This window comes from Rana temporaria, chromosome 7, assembly GCF_905171775.1.
Source record: "Rana temporaria chromosome 7, aRanTem1.1, whole genome shotgun sequence".
NCBI classification, from domain to species: Eukaryota; Metazoa; Chordata; class Amphibia; order Anura; family Ranidae; genus Rana; species Rana temporaria.
Window position 1 is genome coordinate 36,375,769 of NC_053495.1, and position 15,860 is coordinate 36,391,628.

The window sequence follows — 15,860 nt, forward strand, 5'->3', positions numbered from 1 at the left end:
AAAATCGCTCACATAATCGCATTTTTGTACATGCATTTATTTAGGAGTGTTTAACGTTTTTTTCTGCCAGAAAACTCCTCTCAAAAAAAACGCATACCAGGAGGAGTTTTTTTTTCTGCCTCTAAATGCTGAGCTTAAATATATGACTGCAAATATCCTAATGTGCATGGACACAGAGTGAAGGGGGGGGGGGGGGGGGGCGACGACTCCGCACTGTGGTTACATATAAAATTAAATTGGAGCTGCTCCCCTAAAAGTGGACACTCCTATAGAAGCCGGGTTTTTTGTTTTTTTAGCCCAGCGTGCATGGACCCTCAAAGTGCAAGTGATGCTGATAGAAGATAAAAAATAACAGTAATATTATTCGGCCTGGTCTATACATTTACAAGGGAACCGTAGATATTTTCTCCAAGCAACATTATTTATGGTCAATAAAATATAAGCAATTAGTTTACCCAATCTTTAAAAAAAAAAAATCTTACTGAAGCCAAAGTAAATTTAAATATTACACAAATAATTTAACTTAAAGAGCAACCCCCTCCTCGACAAACCACATTTCTCTATTTTGGGTGGTATAGAACAAACTCTGACCTCAACAGCTTTTCAGTTCTGGCTGGGTCCTAGCAGCAGCATTTGGAAGGCCAAGTCTGCCCCCTAGTGGGTGCTCTATAGGAATATATGGCGACAGGCCAGTAACACAAGTAGCTCGGCTACTAAGCTGTACTCTCATACCGTCAAGGGGATGCCAGGTGTGAGGGGGAACTTCCCTGCTGACCAACAAAGAAGATCTGGGTGGAGATCTCACCCCACCCCACCCAAAGCAGAGAAAATCGATTCTACAGGGAGCTGCTCTCTAAGCCAGTGTTTCGCAACTCTAGTCCTCAAGGCGCCCCAACAGGTCTTGTTTTCAGGTTTTTCATTATTTTGCACAGGTGATTTGATCAGTTTCACTGCCTCAGGCTGGGTTCACACTTGTCCGACAACGGTCCTACATTGGGAGCTCATGTAGCATGACGTGTGAAAATCAATGTTTCCCTATGAGAGCTGTCTTAACTGGTCCGACACAAGTCGGTCCGACTTTGAAAATGCTCCCTGTACTACTTTGGTCCTACATTGATCCTACTTCAGCCCATTGAATATCATTGAAGTCGGACCAAAGTAGTATCCTGTTAATGAAAGTAGGATGGATGTAGGACCAATGTAGGATAAATGTAGGACCAATGTAGCAGAGCAAAGTAGGATGAAAGTAGTATAGTAGTGTGAACCCAGCCTGAGGCTGGATTCACACTATACTACAGAACAGCAGTACTACTTTCATCCTACTTTGCTCTGCGACATCTGTCCTACATTGGTCCTACATTGGTCTCCCAATGTAGGAGCGTTTGTCGGACAAGTGTGAACCCAGCCTTAGTAATTACCACAGCCGTTTCATCAATAAGAAATCCTGAAAACATGACCTGTTGGGGCACCTTGAGGACCGTAGTTGAGAAACACTGCTCTAAGCAATAAACAAAGCAGAAGGTCAATATAAACATGCGGAGAATAAAACTTTCCTAATGTACACTAATTCTTTTTACAAGGTAATTACATATTAAACATATTCCCAGTTACATTTTTTGTCAGCCTACCAACGTGGATTTTTTGTTAGTTTTAATTTTCAAAAAAATCAATTCATCCTTTGCTGTAAAAGTTCATCGATTTGAGTCTTATACATATTTTTTACATCCTCTAAATCCAGGCGAAGTTCCTCTGCCTCCTCGGCCTTCTCGCCGTACATCTGCAGTATGGTGTTGTATCTCTGGTCCAAGTCCTGTAACAAAAGACATAAGATTACTGTGCTGGCACTTTAAAGTGGAGTTCCACCCATAAATATAACATTACATCAGTAGTTTTAAAAAAATGTCATTAGTCCTTTACGAAAAATTTTTTTTTTTTTTAGATGCCTTCAAAGTGTTGTTGCTAGGCAGAATAGTTAATCTTCCCACTTCCTGCACCTAGGTGCTTAATGCTTCCTAACCTACACCGCACAGACTCCTGGGAATGTAGTGGGTGTAACTTTCCAGGAGTCTGTGCACTCCCCAGTCTCAAAGAATCATGCGACTTGGACAGCACAGGAGCTGAAACCTGATCTGACACTGCTTGTGCAGCACTGAGCATGTTCGAGATCTGCAAGGCTGAAATCCAGGAAGTCATACAGTCTGGCTTCATGATGCCCACACTTAAGATGGCCCCAGTCAATTTCTATTTTATAAAGTGTCTAAATGCTGTAACAACCTAACAAAACGGACCTTAGTTTACAGACTAACTTTACTAGACTACATTAAGCTTGTGTATTACAGGAGTATTTATATATAAAAAGTGAAATTGTGGCCGGAACTCCGCTTTAAGTATTATTCCAAGGTATAGCCAGATAATCCTAAAACTGCTCCCTCCCACCTCCCAAACACCTATACTACCTAAGCTGCGGAAGAAAGATCTGTATAGATCTGTATGTTTCTGTAAAGATCCGTATACCGATTTTCAGGCCACTCTGGTCCAGTCACGTGATCCGGCTCCCCCGTGTCAGCTAGTGGCAGCTTCAGGGAAGAAGAGAGAGTGCCAACGGCGGATGTGCCATAGTAATCTTATGGGCTACATCACCACTCCTAAGCATTCCAGCCATTGTCAAGAGCTCTCTCCTCTCTTCGGCAGCCTGCACACAGGGTAGATCAGGGTAGAGTGGCCTGAAAACATGCAAGTATACAGAAGGTCAGTTAAAGCGGTTATAAACCCTTTTATATACACCCAGTGAAGTGACTTGCCTCAGGTGATACAGAGCTGAAACAAATACTCCCTACATAACTTGGATCTGTTTATCTGCAGCAGTCTGTTCCCTACATCTATTCAAAGTGCAGGTTTTACACAGTATCTCTCAGCTCTAAAAAGCAGGGTGAGCGAGCTGAAATTACATTGGTTTGGAGCACCCCGAGAGCCGATTGGAGGGAAGGGACACACCCCCTTCACACACACACAGAAACAGAGCTGAGGCGGTCAATCACAGGCTGTGCTCTCCCCGTCACCATTTTTTTCTTGAGGTCAGGAAAACTTATCAGAAGTGACTCTATGCTGATAGCAGAGGAACAAAGCAGCAGACAGAAACTACACTTAGGCCGGCCATACACAAAGCACATTTCTTTCCTGCAACCACAGGTTATTTTCTGTACTTGCACAAAATGTAATGAAAATCAGACACCACATCTAATGCCTAGTACACATGTACGGGATTCCCGGCGGTAAAAAGCCTGCCGTCAATCCCGAGGGGAAAAACTTCACACAGGAAAACTGCCAGGAAAAAGAACGTCGGGAATCCCGGCAGAAAAAAAAAAAAAAGAAGAAGAAGAGCTGGTTCTTTTTTTTTTTTTCCCCGGCAGTTTTTCTTTTCGGGGAAAACTGCGATGGAGCATACACACGGCCGGGATTCCCGACCAAAAGCTCTCATGGCAGTTTTCCTGACGGGAAAACCGGTCGTGTGTACGAGGCTTTAGGCTGCATTCACACTAAAGCTTTTTAAATCGCGGGCAGGTTTGCCACGAATGCAGCCTAAGGGGTGATGCGCTTGCGGGAGAAAAAATAAATCTGCAAGCAGCATCTTTGGAGCGGTAAGAGGAGCAGTGTGTATACCACTCCTTCCCATTGAAAACAATAGGACACCGCTGGCATTAACCCTTTTTCGGCGGCACGCGGCTTGAATATCGCCGCAATTCCGACGGTATAGCGCCGCTAAAAATAACAGCGCTGTACCGCCACCGCACATCCTGCCACAGTGTGAAAGGGGCCTAAAATAAAAGAAAACTAATGCATCTACCACATCTGGTAACCTGCTTGTGAACAATGCTTAGAATTCACCCCAGACATACAGGGAGTGTGGTACTGAAATGTAAGGTAAGGGTTTATGCCCAAGGGAAAATGAAGACGTGGGATAGGAGACCCTTGCTACATAATACAGAAACAACTCATCTGCAGGTCAGAATGGACGACCCCTCAATCAGAACACTTATTAATATGTTACTCACAATCCTTGTCTACCTACCTTCATCTGAGCCTGCAGTTTTGGAATCTCTTTCACCTTTTCTTCCAGCTCCTCATTTAAACTGTTCAACTTAACAACTTCTTCAGCAAGTATTGAACGAGTTTTTTCCAAGTTTCCGATTTCAAACTGGAAGTGAAAACATTACAGTAAGCCGCCATTGTTGTTGAACCACAGTAAGGTCACACAAAAAAACTGAAAAAAATTCCCTGGCCTTTTCCATAAAATGCACAGATGTGAACGTGACCCATAGGAAACCATGTTAAATGGACTGTAGTGTGTTTCTGCAAAACTGAAAATGCACTAAAAATGCATAGGTGTGAACCAGGACTTAGTGGGAAAGCCCGTCTATAACAAGGGATGAGTAAACTCCATTCAATCTTTTCACTAGAGTCTCTGCAAGCAATAAAAGACTGATTTTTTTGTATTTATTTTATTGTTTTCGGTGGACAAATTGGACACCTGACACTTTTGACATTTATTGGGGACCAGACACTAATACAGTGATCAGAGCCCAAAAATATGTGCCGTCACTGTACTGATGACACTGGCTGGGAAGGAGTTAACAGAGGCAATCAAAGGATTAGACTGTGCTTGCTTACTGTGGGGGAGGTGCTTTGACAAGGGGAAGGTAAAGATCCGTGTTCCTGCTTAGCGAAAACACAGGATCAATGCCTTCCCTTTTGACAAAAAAAAACGATCTGCCTTGTTTACATAGGACACAGGCAGGATGACAATCCGCCTATGTAATCAAGTCCGCGGTACCTGCCGCTGGGCTCCCATTGTGTGTGATCTTAGCAGGAGCCGGTCGCCAGCAGCGCGCGCGTCCCAGACCCGGCAGTATTTTTGCAGTTGGTGGTCCGGAAGGGGGTTAACTAAAAAACATTGTCTAAACACATTCAAGTTTCCAACAAACATTACCGGTGATTTTATTAGATTTTTTTTCTACATAGACATATTTTCTTAAAGTCCTGGAAAATCTGTTACCTGAAGCTGGACAAGCTCCCCTTCCCGCAGTTTTAGTTGAGACTGTAAATTTTCAATGACGCTGGAGCCGGCTCCCATCCTCACAGCTTCATAGAGGTTTGTACCACTGATGGACATTGTCATGGATCCATAGAGGTGATCATGAGCCTCATCCTGGGTTTATGCAAAAAGAAAACATGAACAGAGACTAGAAAATGCATTTCCTGCAGAAAATGCGTGGGAATGCTAAATAGCTGAATTGCTAAGCCCACACCAAAGCCATTCACCACAACCACTACACTATCTTTAGGACATACAAGTAGTGTTCCTTCAGTACTTATAAAGCCTCTTTTGATTATTAAAAAGGGTTGTAAAGGTAAAACAATTTTTCCCTAAATAGCTTCCTTTACCTTAGTGCAGTCCTCCTTCACTTACCTCAACCTTTGATTTTGCTTTTAAATGTCATTATTTCTTCTGAGAAATCCTCACTTCCGGTTCTTCCTCACACACAGTAATGCAAGGCTTTCTCCCTGGTGTGGAGAAAGCCTCTTGAGAGGGGAAGGGGGCAGCTCCTTTCTCCATCTGCAAAGTAGAGAGTGTCCTGACTTGTCTGGTCGCCCCCTCCCCCCTCAAGAGGTTTTCTCCACATCAGGTGAGTGAAGGAGGACTGCACTGAGGTAAAGGAAGCTATTTAGGGAAAAAAATTACCTTTACAACCCCTTTAATCCCCACACCTAAATGAATGAGAGAGAAGCCTTCACACAAATCTTAATAAATCCACAACCGTACATGCTATCGAAACAGCGACTTCACCGTTAAGAGACATACGGCCTTTGTGAACGTATCAGTATAAAATTTATGTTGATAAACTTAAAAATGTGGGCATGTCAGCAATTTAAAAAAAAAAAAAAAAGAAAAAAAAAGGAGGTTTTCTGTGCGTTTCACTGGGAAATCTGATTTTTTTTTTTACATGACAGTCAATGGAAGAAAATGTGGAACACTTGTCATTTGGAAGCTCATCCAGCCTAAAGTCAAATGCATATCACAAAACTGGGCACATTGCCTGAAACCAGACAAAAATACCTACGTTTTGATATATAAATTGTGTATGACAAGTAGATCTTGTGGGCGTGAGAGCAATTTGTTCCCCCTCTATAAAGATATTTTTTTTTTTTTTAAAGCTCTCTGCTCTAACTCCACTCTGACCCGGCCCCATAGGAACACTGTATAATCGATAAAATTTTCTGAAAAAAAATCACTAAACTTAAACTGCTTTTTCACAAAAACTGTAAAAGATATCAAACTGAAAAGATATAGCCGGATAGCTGGATATTTTGTGAACATTTTAAAGTTGTTTTCGTGTCTGTAGGTGAAAGTATGAAGGAGCTGAAACTTTTGGTAGCGGGAGAATGTTTTAATGATTTGAAGCATGCTCTCATTGACTTCAATGTTAAAAAAAAAAAAAGTGTCTAAAAGCTTAATATTTTTGCACATATCGCATACACTGGTTTGCAGCATATTTAACCCCTGGGGGGGGGGGGGGGATTTATATATTTTGAATTTGTTTGGTCTAACTGGGGAGTTCTTGTGTTGTGTTTTTTACACATTGTATTTACACGGATACTATTTTTGTGTTTTTTTGCCCAACTTACGTAATCATTTTATATAGGGTGTTTTGCACTAATACTTTATGCTCACCTTTATTGGTTTGGAGTAGTGCTGTATTGCCTTTATTTTTGTTAATTAAGAGAAAGGGTTTTAAAAGAATTTCCAAGCAAAAAAAAACACGTGGAATGCAGAACTATACAAAGAAAGGTCTTAGACTTTAATTGGGATTTATACAGAACAGATTAGGCAGAACAAAAAACAAGAAAGCATGATTCAGCTCTGCTTACCTGTGCCAGAAGAGATGTCTGCAGACCAGTCAGATCCGCCCCACTAACAGAGCTGGATCTGGACAGTGTAGGCGTGGAAGTGCCGGGATCTGTTGAAGGCAATCCATAGGATTTACGTTCCTTTAATAAAAAAATAAAAAAAAGTCTGTTAAAAAAAAATATATATATATATATTTTTTTTTATCAAACACATAGTGGAAGACACTGGCCCTAATTCATCACGCACATTTACGGTGTGCTGCTAAAAGTGGCATCTCAAGCTCTATTATCACATAGGATGTAATCACTATGAGAAGTCATTTTTGAACTAAAGTAAACCTACATTGAAAAATTATAGGGGCCGTCATTGACCTCCTAAGAACACTGGGCCAGATTCTCAGAAGAGATACGACGGTGTATCTCAGGAAACACCGTCGTATCTCTGTTTTTGGCCCCGGGTATCTATGTGTCTGATTCCTAGAATCATTTACGCATAGATACGGCGTAGATCCGACAGGTGTAAGTCACTTACACCGTCGGATCTTAGATGTAATTCGACGCTGGCCGCTAGGTGGCGTTTACGTTCAGTTCTCATTTGACTATGCAAATGAGCCTGATACGCCGATTCCCGAACGATTTTGCGCCGCCTCGTTGTCGTTTCCGTAAGCGTAAGGTTACCCCTGCTATATGAGGGGTAACCTTACGCCAGTCCGCCGTATGCCATGTTAAGTATGGCGTCGGGTCAGCGTCGTCTTTTTCCGTCGTTTTACTAAGTCGTTTGCGAATACGACTTTACGTCAATGATGCTCACGTCGGCGTCATTGACGTTTTCCGTCGTGAGCTGGAGCATGCGCACTGGGCTATTTTTACGGCCGGCGCATGCGCAGTTCGATCGGCGCGGGGGCGCGATTAATTTAAATACAAGCCGCCCCCTTTGAATTACGCGGCCATACGCCGGGCCATTTACACTACGCCGCCGCAAATTACGGAGCAAGTGCTTTGCGAATACGGCACTTGCTCCAGGAAGTTGTGGCGGCGTAGTGTAAATGGCTTACACTACGCCAACGCGGATTCTATGTGAATCTGCCCCACTGTCTTTTGCCCCATACACATAAGCAGAATTTCTGCCAGCAAAAGTCTGATGTGAGCTTTTGGTCAGAAATTCCGACCCTGTGTAGGCTCCATCAGACTTTTTCTGTCGGAATTTCCGCCAGCAAAAGATTAAGAGCAGGTTCTCTATTTTTCCGCCAGAAAAAAATCCTATCGTAAATTCCGATCGTCTGTATGCAATTTGGACAGGAAATGAAACACGCTTGCTCGGAAGCATTGAACTTATTTTTCTCGCCTCGTCGTAGTGTTGTACATCACCGCGTTCTTAACGCTTGAAAGTTCAGAGAACTTGAGAGACTGTGTGTATTTGTGTGTATGCAAGCCAAGCTTGAGCGAAATTCCGTCGGAAAAACCATCCAACTTTTTTTCCCCCCCGACGGAAATTTCGCTCGCGTGTACAGGGCATTTGGCTTCAGTCCTTTCCAAGTGGCAGATTTGGAGAATGCGGACTAGAAAGTCACAGTAGAAGTCAGAACTCCTGACTGGCATGCTTGCTCTGGGTCTGTGCCTGGAAGTACCGAGGCCACTGGATTATCATTAGGATCCACACAATTAGCATTAGTAGAAGGTAGGTCAGCAACATACACCTCCATGTCATCCTCCCCAGTAAGGTGTCCCCTTGAGAGATCAGGTTAATTAGTCAGTGTATGTTGGGCAACACTTTTTTCCAGTGCCAAAACCCTGTGCTGAGAACTGCTGCATACTAGTGACCCACATTGGTATTTGGCATTGCAGCAAGTTTAATATACCTTGTTCAATACTCAGAATTACAAATTCTGAAAAGTGTTGCCACCCTGTTAGTGCCGTGTGGTCTAGCAGGGTTGGGTGGATCGCAAGATTGTAATATGCATATGTTTTTGACATCTAAACAGCCCCTGTTTATTTTATATGTACTTAGATGAAGATCTAGGCCCGGATTCACATACATCAGCGCATATTTATGCTGCCGTAGCGTATTTCTTTTACGCTACGCCGGCGCAGCGCACAGAGGCAAGCACTGGATTCACAAAGCACTTGCTCCCACTCGCTGTTAAAGATACACTGGGTTTTTATTGGTAAGGACTGTTTGAACTTTGTGTCATTCCAATGTGATACTGTAACAATTAATGTACTTTACTATTTGTTGGTTGTACCTGCAGAAAATCAATAAAAACATAAAAAAAAAAAAAGATACACTGGGTTTCCTCGGCGTAAGCCAACGTAGGTGGAAGTGGGCGTGAGCCATGCTAATGAGGCGTGACCCATGTAAATGATGGGCCAAGCGTCATAGAAGTACTTAAAATGAACGGCGCATGCGCCATCCCGTGGACGCATTCCAGTGCGCATGCTCAGAATCACGTTGAAACAACTGCCTAAGATACGTCGAATCACTGCCTACAAGGTGAATGTAACCTACGCCTAGTCATATTCACGTACAACGTAAACGACAAAAGATACGACGCTTGTGTTCCCTGGTCCATACCTTTGCATGAGTTGCTCCTCCTATATGGGGAATAACTTTACGCCGGACGCATGACTTACGCAAACCGCGTATATTATGCGCCGGGCGCAAGTACGTTCGTGAATCGGCGTATCTCCCTCATTTGCATATATGCATAGAAAATCAATGGGAGTGGCAAATGCGCCCAGCGTAAAATATGCGCCCACCATACGATGGCGTAGGAAAGTTGCGTCGGTCGGATGAAGCCTATTTTCAGGCGTATCTCAGTTTATGGGCACAGCGCATAGATACGACGGCGCATACTTACACTTACGCGGCGTGTCTAGAGATACATCGGCGTAAGTGCTTTGTGAATCCGGGCCCTAGAGTTTCCGATTATGTACTAACTGTTATCGTTTAAGGCCTCTTCGTTGATCTCCGCTAAGAAGCCGGCGGGTGACAGGTCCCTCTCTGCTCACTGAGCGGGGAGGGGCTTGTCGAGCGCCGCTGCTCGTCTATGGAGAGTTCGGATGAAAACGGACAGCATGTCAGTTTTCATCAGATCTCACCCAATCCGAACCGCCAGGACAGATGGCGACGTATCGCCATACGTCCGATTTTAGTGGATCGGATGTCAGGGGACATGGTCACCGCTGACATCCGACCAGGGCTCAAGTCCCGCGGGAACGGAGTTCCTGCACTTTTTTCACAGCAGGAACGCAGTTCCCTTTGCAGGACTGGAGCAGCCGAGCCGCCCGAGCCAATCCTTCACTAAGCGGCGATGCCCAGCTCGAGTCACTGTCAGGGGCAGGCGAACCTTAGTAATCCTTTATGTTACTGGCCGCTTCCTGTATATGGATTCATCGGGTAGTGTGCGGGTATTCCGTCACTTCCTCGATGCCGCAATGTCTCCTGGGAGCTTTTATCATTGTTCCCAGGAGACATTGCGGAGGTCTGCCGCAAGTTATCGCGGGATTTAGAAAGAACATGTGGTTTAGTAATTATGCATATGAGCTTATCATTTATTTTTTTTGGTGGGGGAATGGATCTTGGGTGGGAGTTCCCACACTTTTTTCCCCAGGACTTGACCCCTGCATCCGACGCTCCATAGACAAGCATGGAGCGCCCGTTCAGGTCTGCCGAAAAAACTGACAGGCGGACCTGAACGGTCCGCCCGTGTGAAAGGGGCCTTACACCTCAAAAACATCATTGTCTGTACTTGTATATGGGTCCACTTTCAAGGTCAGCGACCAATCTAGCTGGTGGAGGGACACTTTGTTTTAATACAGACACCTACTGAATCACTTGCATTTGGACTTTTGGGGACTAATATTTTATTTTGGCGGATTTGTTGTCCTTTTGCAACATTTATTGTTCTCCTGAGTTTAATACTTCATTAATTATTAGCTTTACTATCACTAAATTTTATTAAATATTAAAGGGGTTGTAAGATTCACTTACCTTTTCCTTCGATTTCCCTTCTTTTTATTTTTAAAGTGTATTTTGTGCATGTACTCGAGAGAGGAGCCGGACTGCAGGAGTTGGGAGTAGGCAGGCCTCCCCCAGAGGCAATCTGCCACCTTTCTCCATGCCCTGGGTGGCAATGGCGGGTGTGTGAGGGGGTCCTCCCACACAGCCCGCCCTACCTGCTCCGCTTTGAAGCCCAACGGGGCAGAGGGACTCCCTATAAGGGAGTGAGAGGATCTAGCCCGCTTAACCAGCCCCGTTAGTCCTTCGCCTCTCTTTTTAGAGACCGCATGGTCAAAGTGCGTGCATGTTAACCCAATTTCGAGTGCGTGTAAGTGTGGTGTTTTTTGTGGGAGGGGGGTGGGCGTACTAAGCGCAGGCTTACCTTGCATAGCACACCCACCGGGAGCCGGGCTGAGACCACCAAACTGAATTCAGATGTAGCCGAGACCGGGATCCGAACCCCTAGCTGCAGAGGTGAATGGCTTGTCAGCGCAGTGCCAATCGCGTTGAGCCACCGCAGCTCTGATTTCCCTTCTTAATGTTTTTTTTCTTTGTCTGAATTTCTCACTTCCTGTTTCTCCTCAGTAAGCTTGCCGCCATTATCCGAGCGGTGGAAAGTCAGTCAGAACAGCTTACTGAGGAGGAACAGGAAGTGAGAAACTCAGACAAAGAAAACAAAGAAAAAAAAAAAATTAGAAGGGAAATTTAAGTAAAAAGGGAAGTGAACCAACAATGCACAAATAACACATAATAATATTTATGTTTATATTTTTAGTACAAGTGTTATTGCACGTAGAGTTTTTGTTAGGAGTAGGATCACGGTTACACATTTCCATGTTATGATTTAAACACTGAATCATGTTTGTATATTTATAGGAATTATTTTTTATGCTTATTTTTATTCTTAGCAGCGCAAACAAACATTATCATTTTTTATAAAAAAATGTAATTGTATACAATGGATGGCATGAAAGAAAGTCCTCCATTGTTTACAATAGTCATGTGATCTGTGGTAAATGGTCACAGCGATTATATGGTACTGGCAGTGGGCCAGTACAGTGATCAGTTGCCCGATGTATCCAGTGGACACAGCTGGTGACAAATAGTGCCGCGCAAGGGCCACATTCTGGGAGGACGTCATATGACATCCTTCCAGAACAGTGCTCCCGCCCAGCCGACATTGTACTATACGCAGGGTGGGAAGGTGATAAACAGTATACCAAATAAAAGCCTTATATTAAAATGTATTTAAGTGTGCAATTTAGTTATAGAGTGATTGTCAAATGAATGGACGCGGCTCAATTTTGCCTGGGCATCTAAGCATCAATGACCTCTGGGGACAAAAGTTATTGGATGTTTGTTTTGTGACACACACACACACTACCTTCTCTTTCACAGCTTCCTGTGCCAACAAGACCTTCTTCTTCTCCTGCTCCACCCTCATCTTCTCCATCTCCAACTGACTGGCCAGCAGATTCTGAAAGGCAAACTCCTCTGTATGAAATACACGACAGGAAAGAAGCAGAGGATGAAACAAGACCTAAATAACAAATTACAAATCAAACCTTTTCTTTTCTGGCTTCTTCAACCATTTTCTTGTACTCCATCTTTAGATTTTCAAGCTCCACTTGGTTTCTGTAGAATATAAAACAGTTTATGGTAAGAGGTGATGTGCATTCTTGCAGTCCCTATAGAGGTTTTTGGTGTGCAAGTATTGACCAAAAGTAAGAATATAAGCATGCCGTCCATGGAATAGCTGTGCAAAACGTGTTCTATGACTGCCATCTAGTGTTTGATACAAGGAAGTGTCTCGCAAAAAAGTGTCTTGATCTCGGCAAAAGCAATAGAGACATGCATGGAATGGTTTGTTTACTTTAAGGCCACATGCGCACACTGGACATGCTTCTAGGGGCCTCTGGAGTTTCCCCCCCCCCGCTTCTAAACTCCCCTGCGTGTCCAGGCACGCATAGACTTAGCAGCGTTTAGTGGCAGGGGCTTATAGAGGCAGAAAAAAAAACAGCATTTTGGCAGAAGAAAACGACGGACGCTGCTAAACACCCATTAACGCTAGACGTGTTTAGCAGTTGAGCGTTAATTCATATCAATGGCCAAAATAGATTACGCCAAACCAAAGAAATTTCCAAGCTCAACTTACAGACCAGCCTGCCACCAACTGAATTATCCTGTCTAACAGTATGCGTTAAAGACAGGGGTTTAGTCTGCACACATTTGCAAATACATGGGCAAGCTACACCCCATTTTGTATAGTCCCAACTCTTTTGTAGTCCTAAAAATTTGAGCGCCTCCACAATGTGAAGGCACAAGCATTATAATGGATAGGCATAGGGCAGGTGAGCCTACCCTTTCTTAAAAAGGCACAGGGGCACACTGGACACCCAGCATTATTGCAGCAAAGGTGTCCAATGCGTTGCCTCACCAGTATTTTAAGTACAAACAAATGGCCACTGCCTCCGCCTATAATGGCCCTGTACAGCAAGGAGCACATGAAGGACTACACATGTCAAACAAAACCAAAAGACATTTCCAAGCTCAACTTACTGACCAGCCTGCAACCAACCAAAATGATCTTGTCTAACAATATGCATTAAAAACAGGGGTTTAGTCTGCAGTGCGCCCATGTGCCTTTAAGGAGGGGTGGACTCCTTCCAGGCTCACCTGCCCTCTGCCTATCCATTATAATGCATATGCTTCCATTGTGGAGGCTCTCAAATTTTAGAGCTAGGACTATAGAAAATGGGGTGCCTTGATGGGGCCTGTAGCTTACGCATGTATTTGCAAATGTGTGCAGACTAAACCCTGGTTTTTAATGCATGATAAGACAGGATAATTCGGTTGGTCGCAGGCTTGTTGGAAAGTCGAGCTTGGAAATTTATTTGGTTTGGTTAGACATGCGTCGCCCTTCCAATGCTCTTTGCTGTAAAGGCCATAGATGGCCATTTGTTTGAGCCAAAATATATTATGGACAATTAAATAAATTCACGCCCAAGCTTTGTAAACGCGTCTATATGCTTGTAAAAGTTTTGGCCCCTTCAAGCGTCAGGCTTTTTTTCTGACAAATCTCTGCTGCCAGGTGAAAAAGCTTCTGGGAGAGTTTGCAAAACGTCCTATGTGCATGAGGTCTAATAGCCAATAACCAAGTTTTTTAAAATGCAAATTTACAGTGCATTCGGGAAGTATTCACAGAGCTTAACTTTTTCCACATTTTGTTATGTTACAGCCTTATTCCAAAATGTATTAAATTCATTATCTTTCTCAAAACAATACCCCATAATGACATCATGAAAAAAGTTTGTTTGAAATATTTGCAAATTTATTAAAAAGAAAAACAAATCCCATGTACATAAGTATTCACAGCCTTTGCTCAATACTCCTTTGTTATCTTGGCTGTGTGCTTAGGGTCGTTGCCCTGTTGGAAGATGAACCTTCACCCCAGTCTGAGGCCCAGAGGGCTCAGGAGAAGGTTGTTGTTAAGGAAGTCTCTGTACATTGCTGCATTCATCTTTCCCTCGATCCTGACTAGTCTCCCAGTTCCTGCCACTGAAAAACATCCCCACAGCATGATGCTGCCACCACCATGCTTCACTGCAGGAATGGTATTGCCCAGGTGAAAAGCGGTGCCTGCTTTCCTCCAGACATGGTGCTTGCCATTAAGGTCAAAGAGTAAAATCAGAGATGGTCTGAGAGTCCTTCAGGTGCCTATTGGCAAACTCCAGGTGGGCTGTCATGTGCCTTTTACTGAGCAGTGGCGTCTGTCTGGCCACTCTACCATACAGGCCTAGTGCTGTAAAGATGGTTGTTCTCCCGGAAGATTCTCCTCTTTCCATGCTGGAGCTCTGTCAGAGTGACCACCGGGTCCTTGGTCACCTCCCTGACTAAGGCCCTTCTTCCCTGAACACTCAGCTTGGCCGGGCGATCAGCTCCAGGAAGATTTCACACTTGTTCGCTGCAGGAGATCGATCCACACTTGTTCGCTGCAGGAGACGCCCCCCGCCCCCAGTGTATGTTATGGTGTGTCAGAGCTTTTAGTGGCGAATGAAAGTCAGAGAAATGTGAGAATTACTTCTCCTTCAACTTCCAGGTTCAGGTCAGTAACTCAAAAAGCTAAAAAGTCAAAGCATGGGAACAAGCATTTGCCACCTTCATATTTCTCATAACAGTCACTTTCCGCTTTCATTCATTAACCTGCACTATAGAAATGGAGCATGAAATCCTACCGGTTCCTTTTGGCGGCAGCCAACATCAAACTTTAGAAACAGGACTCTGTACCTACCTACTGTGCTCTTCCTCCATCTTTGATAGCCTGGACTTCTCCACCTCTAGCTGAGCCTGCAAGCGGCCCTTTTCTTGTCGCAGAAGACTGTTCTGAGATTCCATAGCAGATATTTGTGTCTTTATGGACAGGAGCTCCTCAATAGACGCTCTTTCCTTCTCCACTGCTGATGCTAACCAAGTCTGGGATTCAGCTATGGCAAAGAGAGTGTCTTAGAATTAAAAATGGTCTAAGAGGTTAAGGGATAATAAGAGACGGGAATTGTTTTATTATAATCCAGCATAAATCCTCCTGCAATTTTCCTATGTGCTGGAGCTTATTGTAATACAAACCAGTCATCACTGCCCTCTCTCTATAAACAGGGTGGCTGGTTTTGTATCCAGCGCCCTGTATTTTTACTGAGCCAGCCTGTAGTGAGTGGACCTCCTGGGTCTCATCCACAGTTCTGCTCTCTGTACAGGTTATGTGAGCACTGTCACAATGTAATCATCAATTTACAAGGTTATAGCTCTTCTTACCAAGTCGATCAGAGAGATTCTTCTCCAGTTTCTCCCAGGATACCGTCTGAGCTGCCAAGGTCGCTTGCAGATTCTCGATTTGCCGCAGCAAAGGTCTAGTGGCTGAAGTGACACTCTGACTCAGTTCCTGGTTACGAGCTTCACC

The 15,860-nt window shown here is 44.0% G+C and overlaps 1 protein-coding gene across 1 annotated transcript in view; it reads right to left on the reverse strand.

The window, feature by feature from the left end:
- Nucleotides 1–1,635: 1,635 nt before the first annotated feature.
- Nucleotides 1,636–15,860, reverse strand: part of TMF1 (TATA element modulatory factor 1) — a 54,454-nt gene continuing 40,229 nt past the window's right edge. The window contains exons 10-17 of the mRNA XM_040359202.1: nucleotides 15,716–15,860; nucleotides 15,198–15,390; nucleotides 12,472–12,541; nucleotides 12,291–12,383; nucleotides 6,928–7,047; nucleotides 5,054–5,206; nucleotides 4,070–4,195; nucleotides 1,636–1,810 (exon numbers count right to left, since the gene is read on the reverse strand). The exon at nucleotides 15,716–15,860 is cut by the window's right edge and continues 12 nt beyond it. Coding sequence (XP_040215136.1) covers nucleotides 1,667–1,810; nucleotides 4,070–4,195; nucleotides 5,054–5,206; nucleotides 6,928–7,047; nucleotides 12,291–12,383; nucleotides 12,472–12,541; nucleotides 15,198–15,390; nucleotides 15,716–15,860 — 1,044 coding nt within the window. The 3' untranslated portion in view covers nucleotides 1,636–1,666. The remainder of the gene's footprint in view (nucleotides 1,811–4,069; nucleotides 4,196–5,053; nucleotides 5,207–6,927; nucleotides 7,048–12,290; nucleotides 12,384–12,471; nucleotides 12,542–15,197; nucleotides 15,391–15,715) is intronic.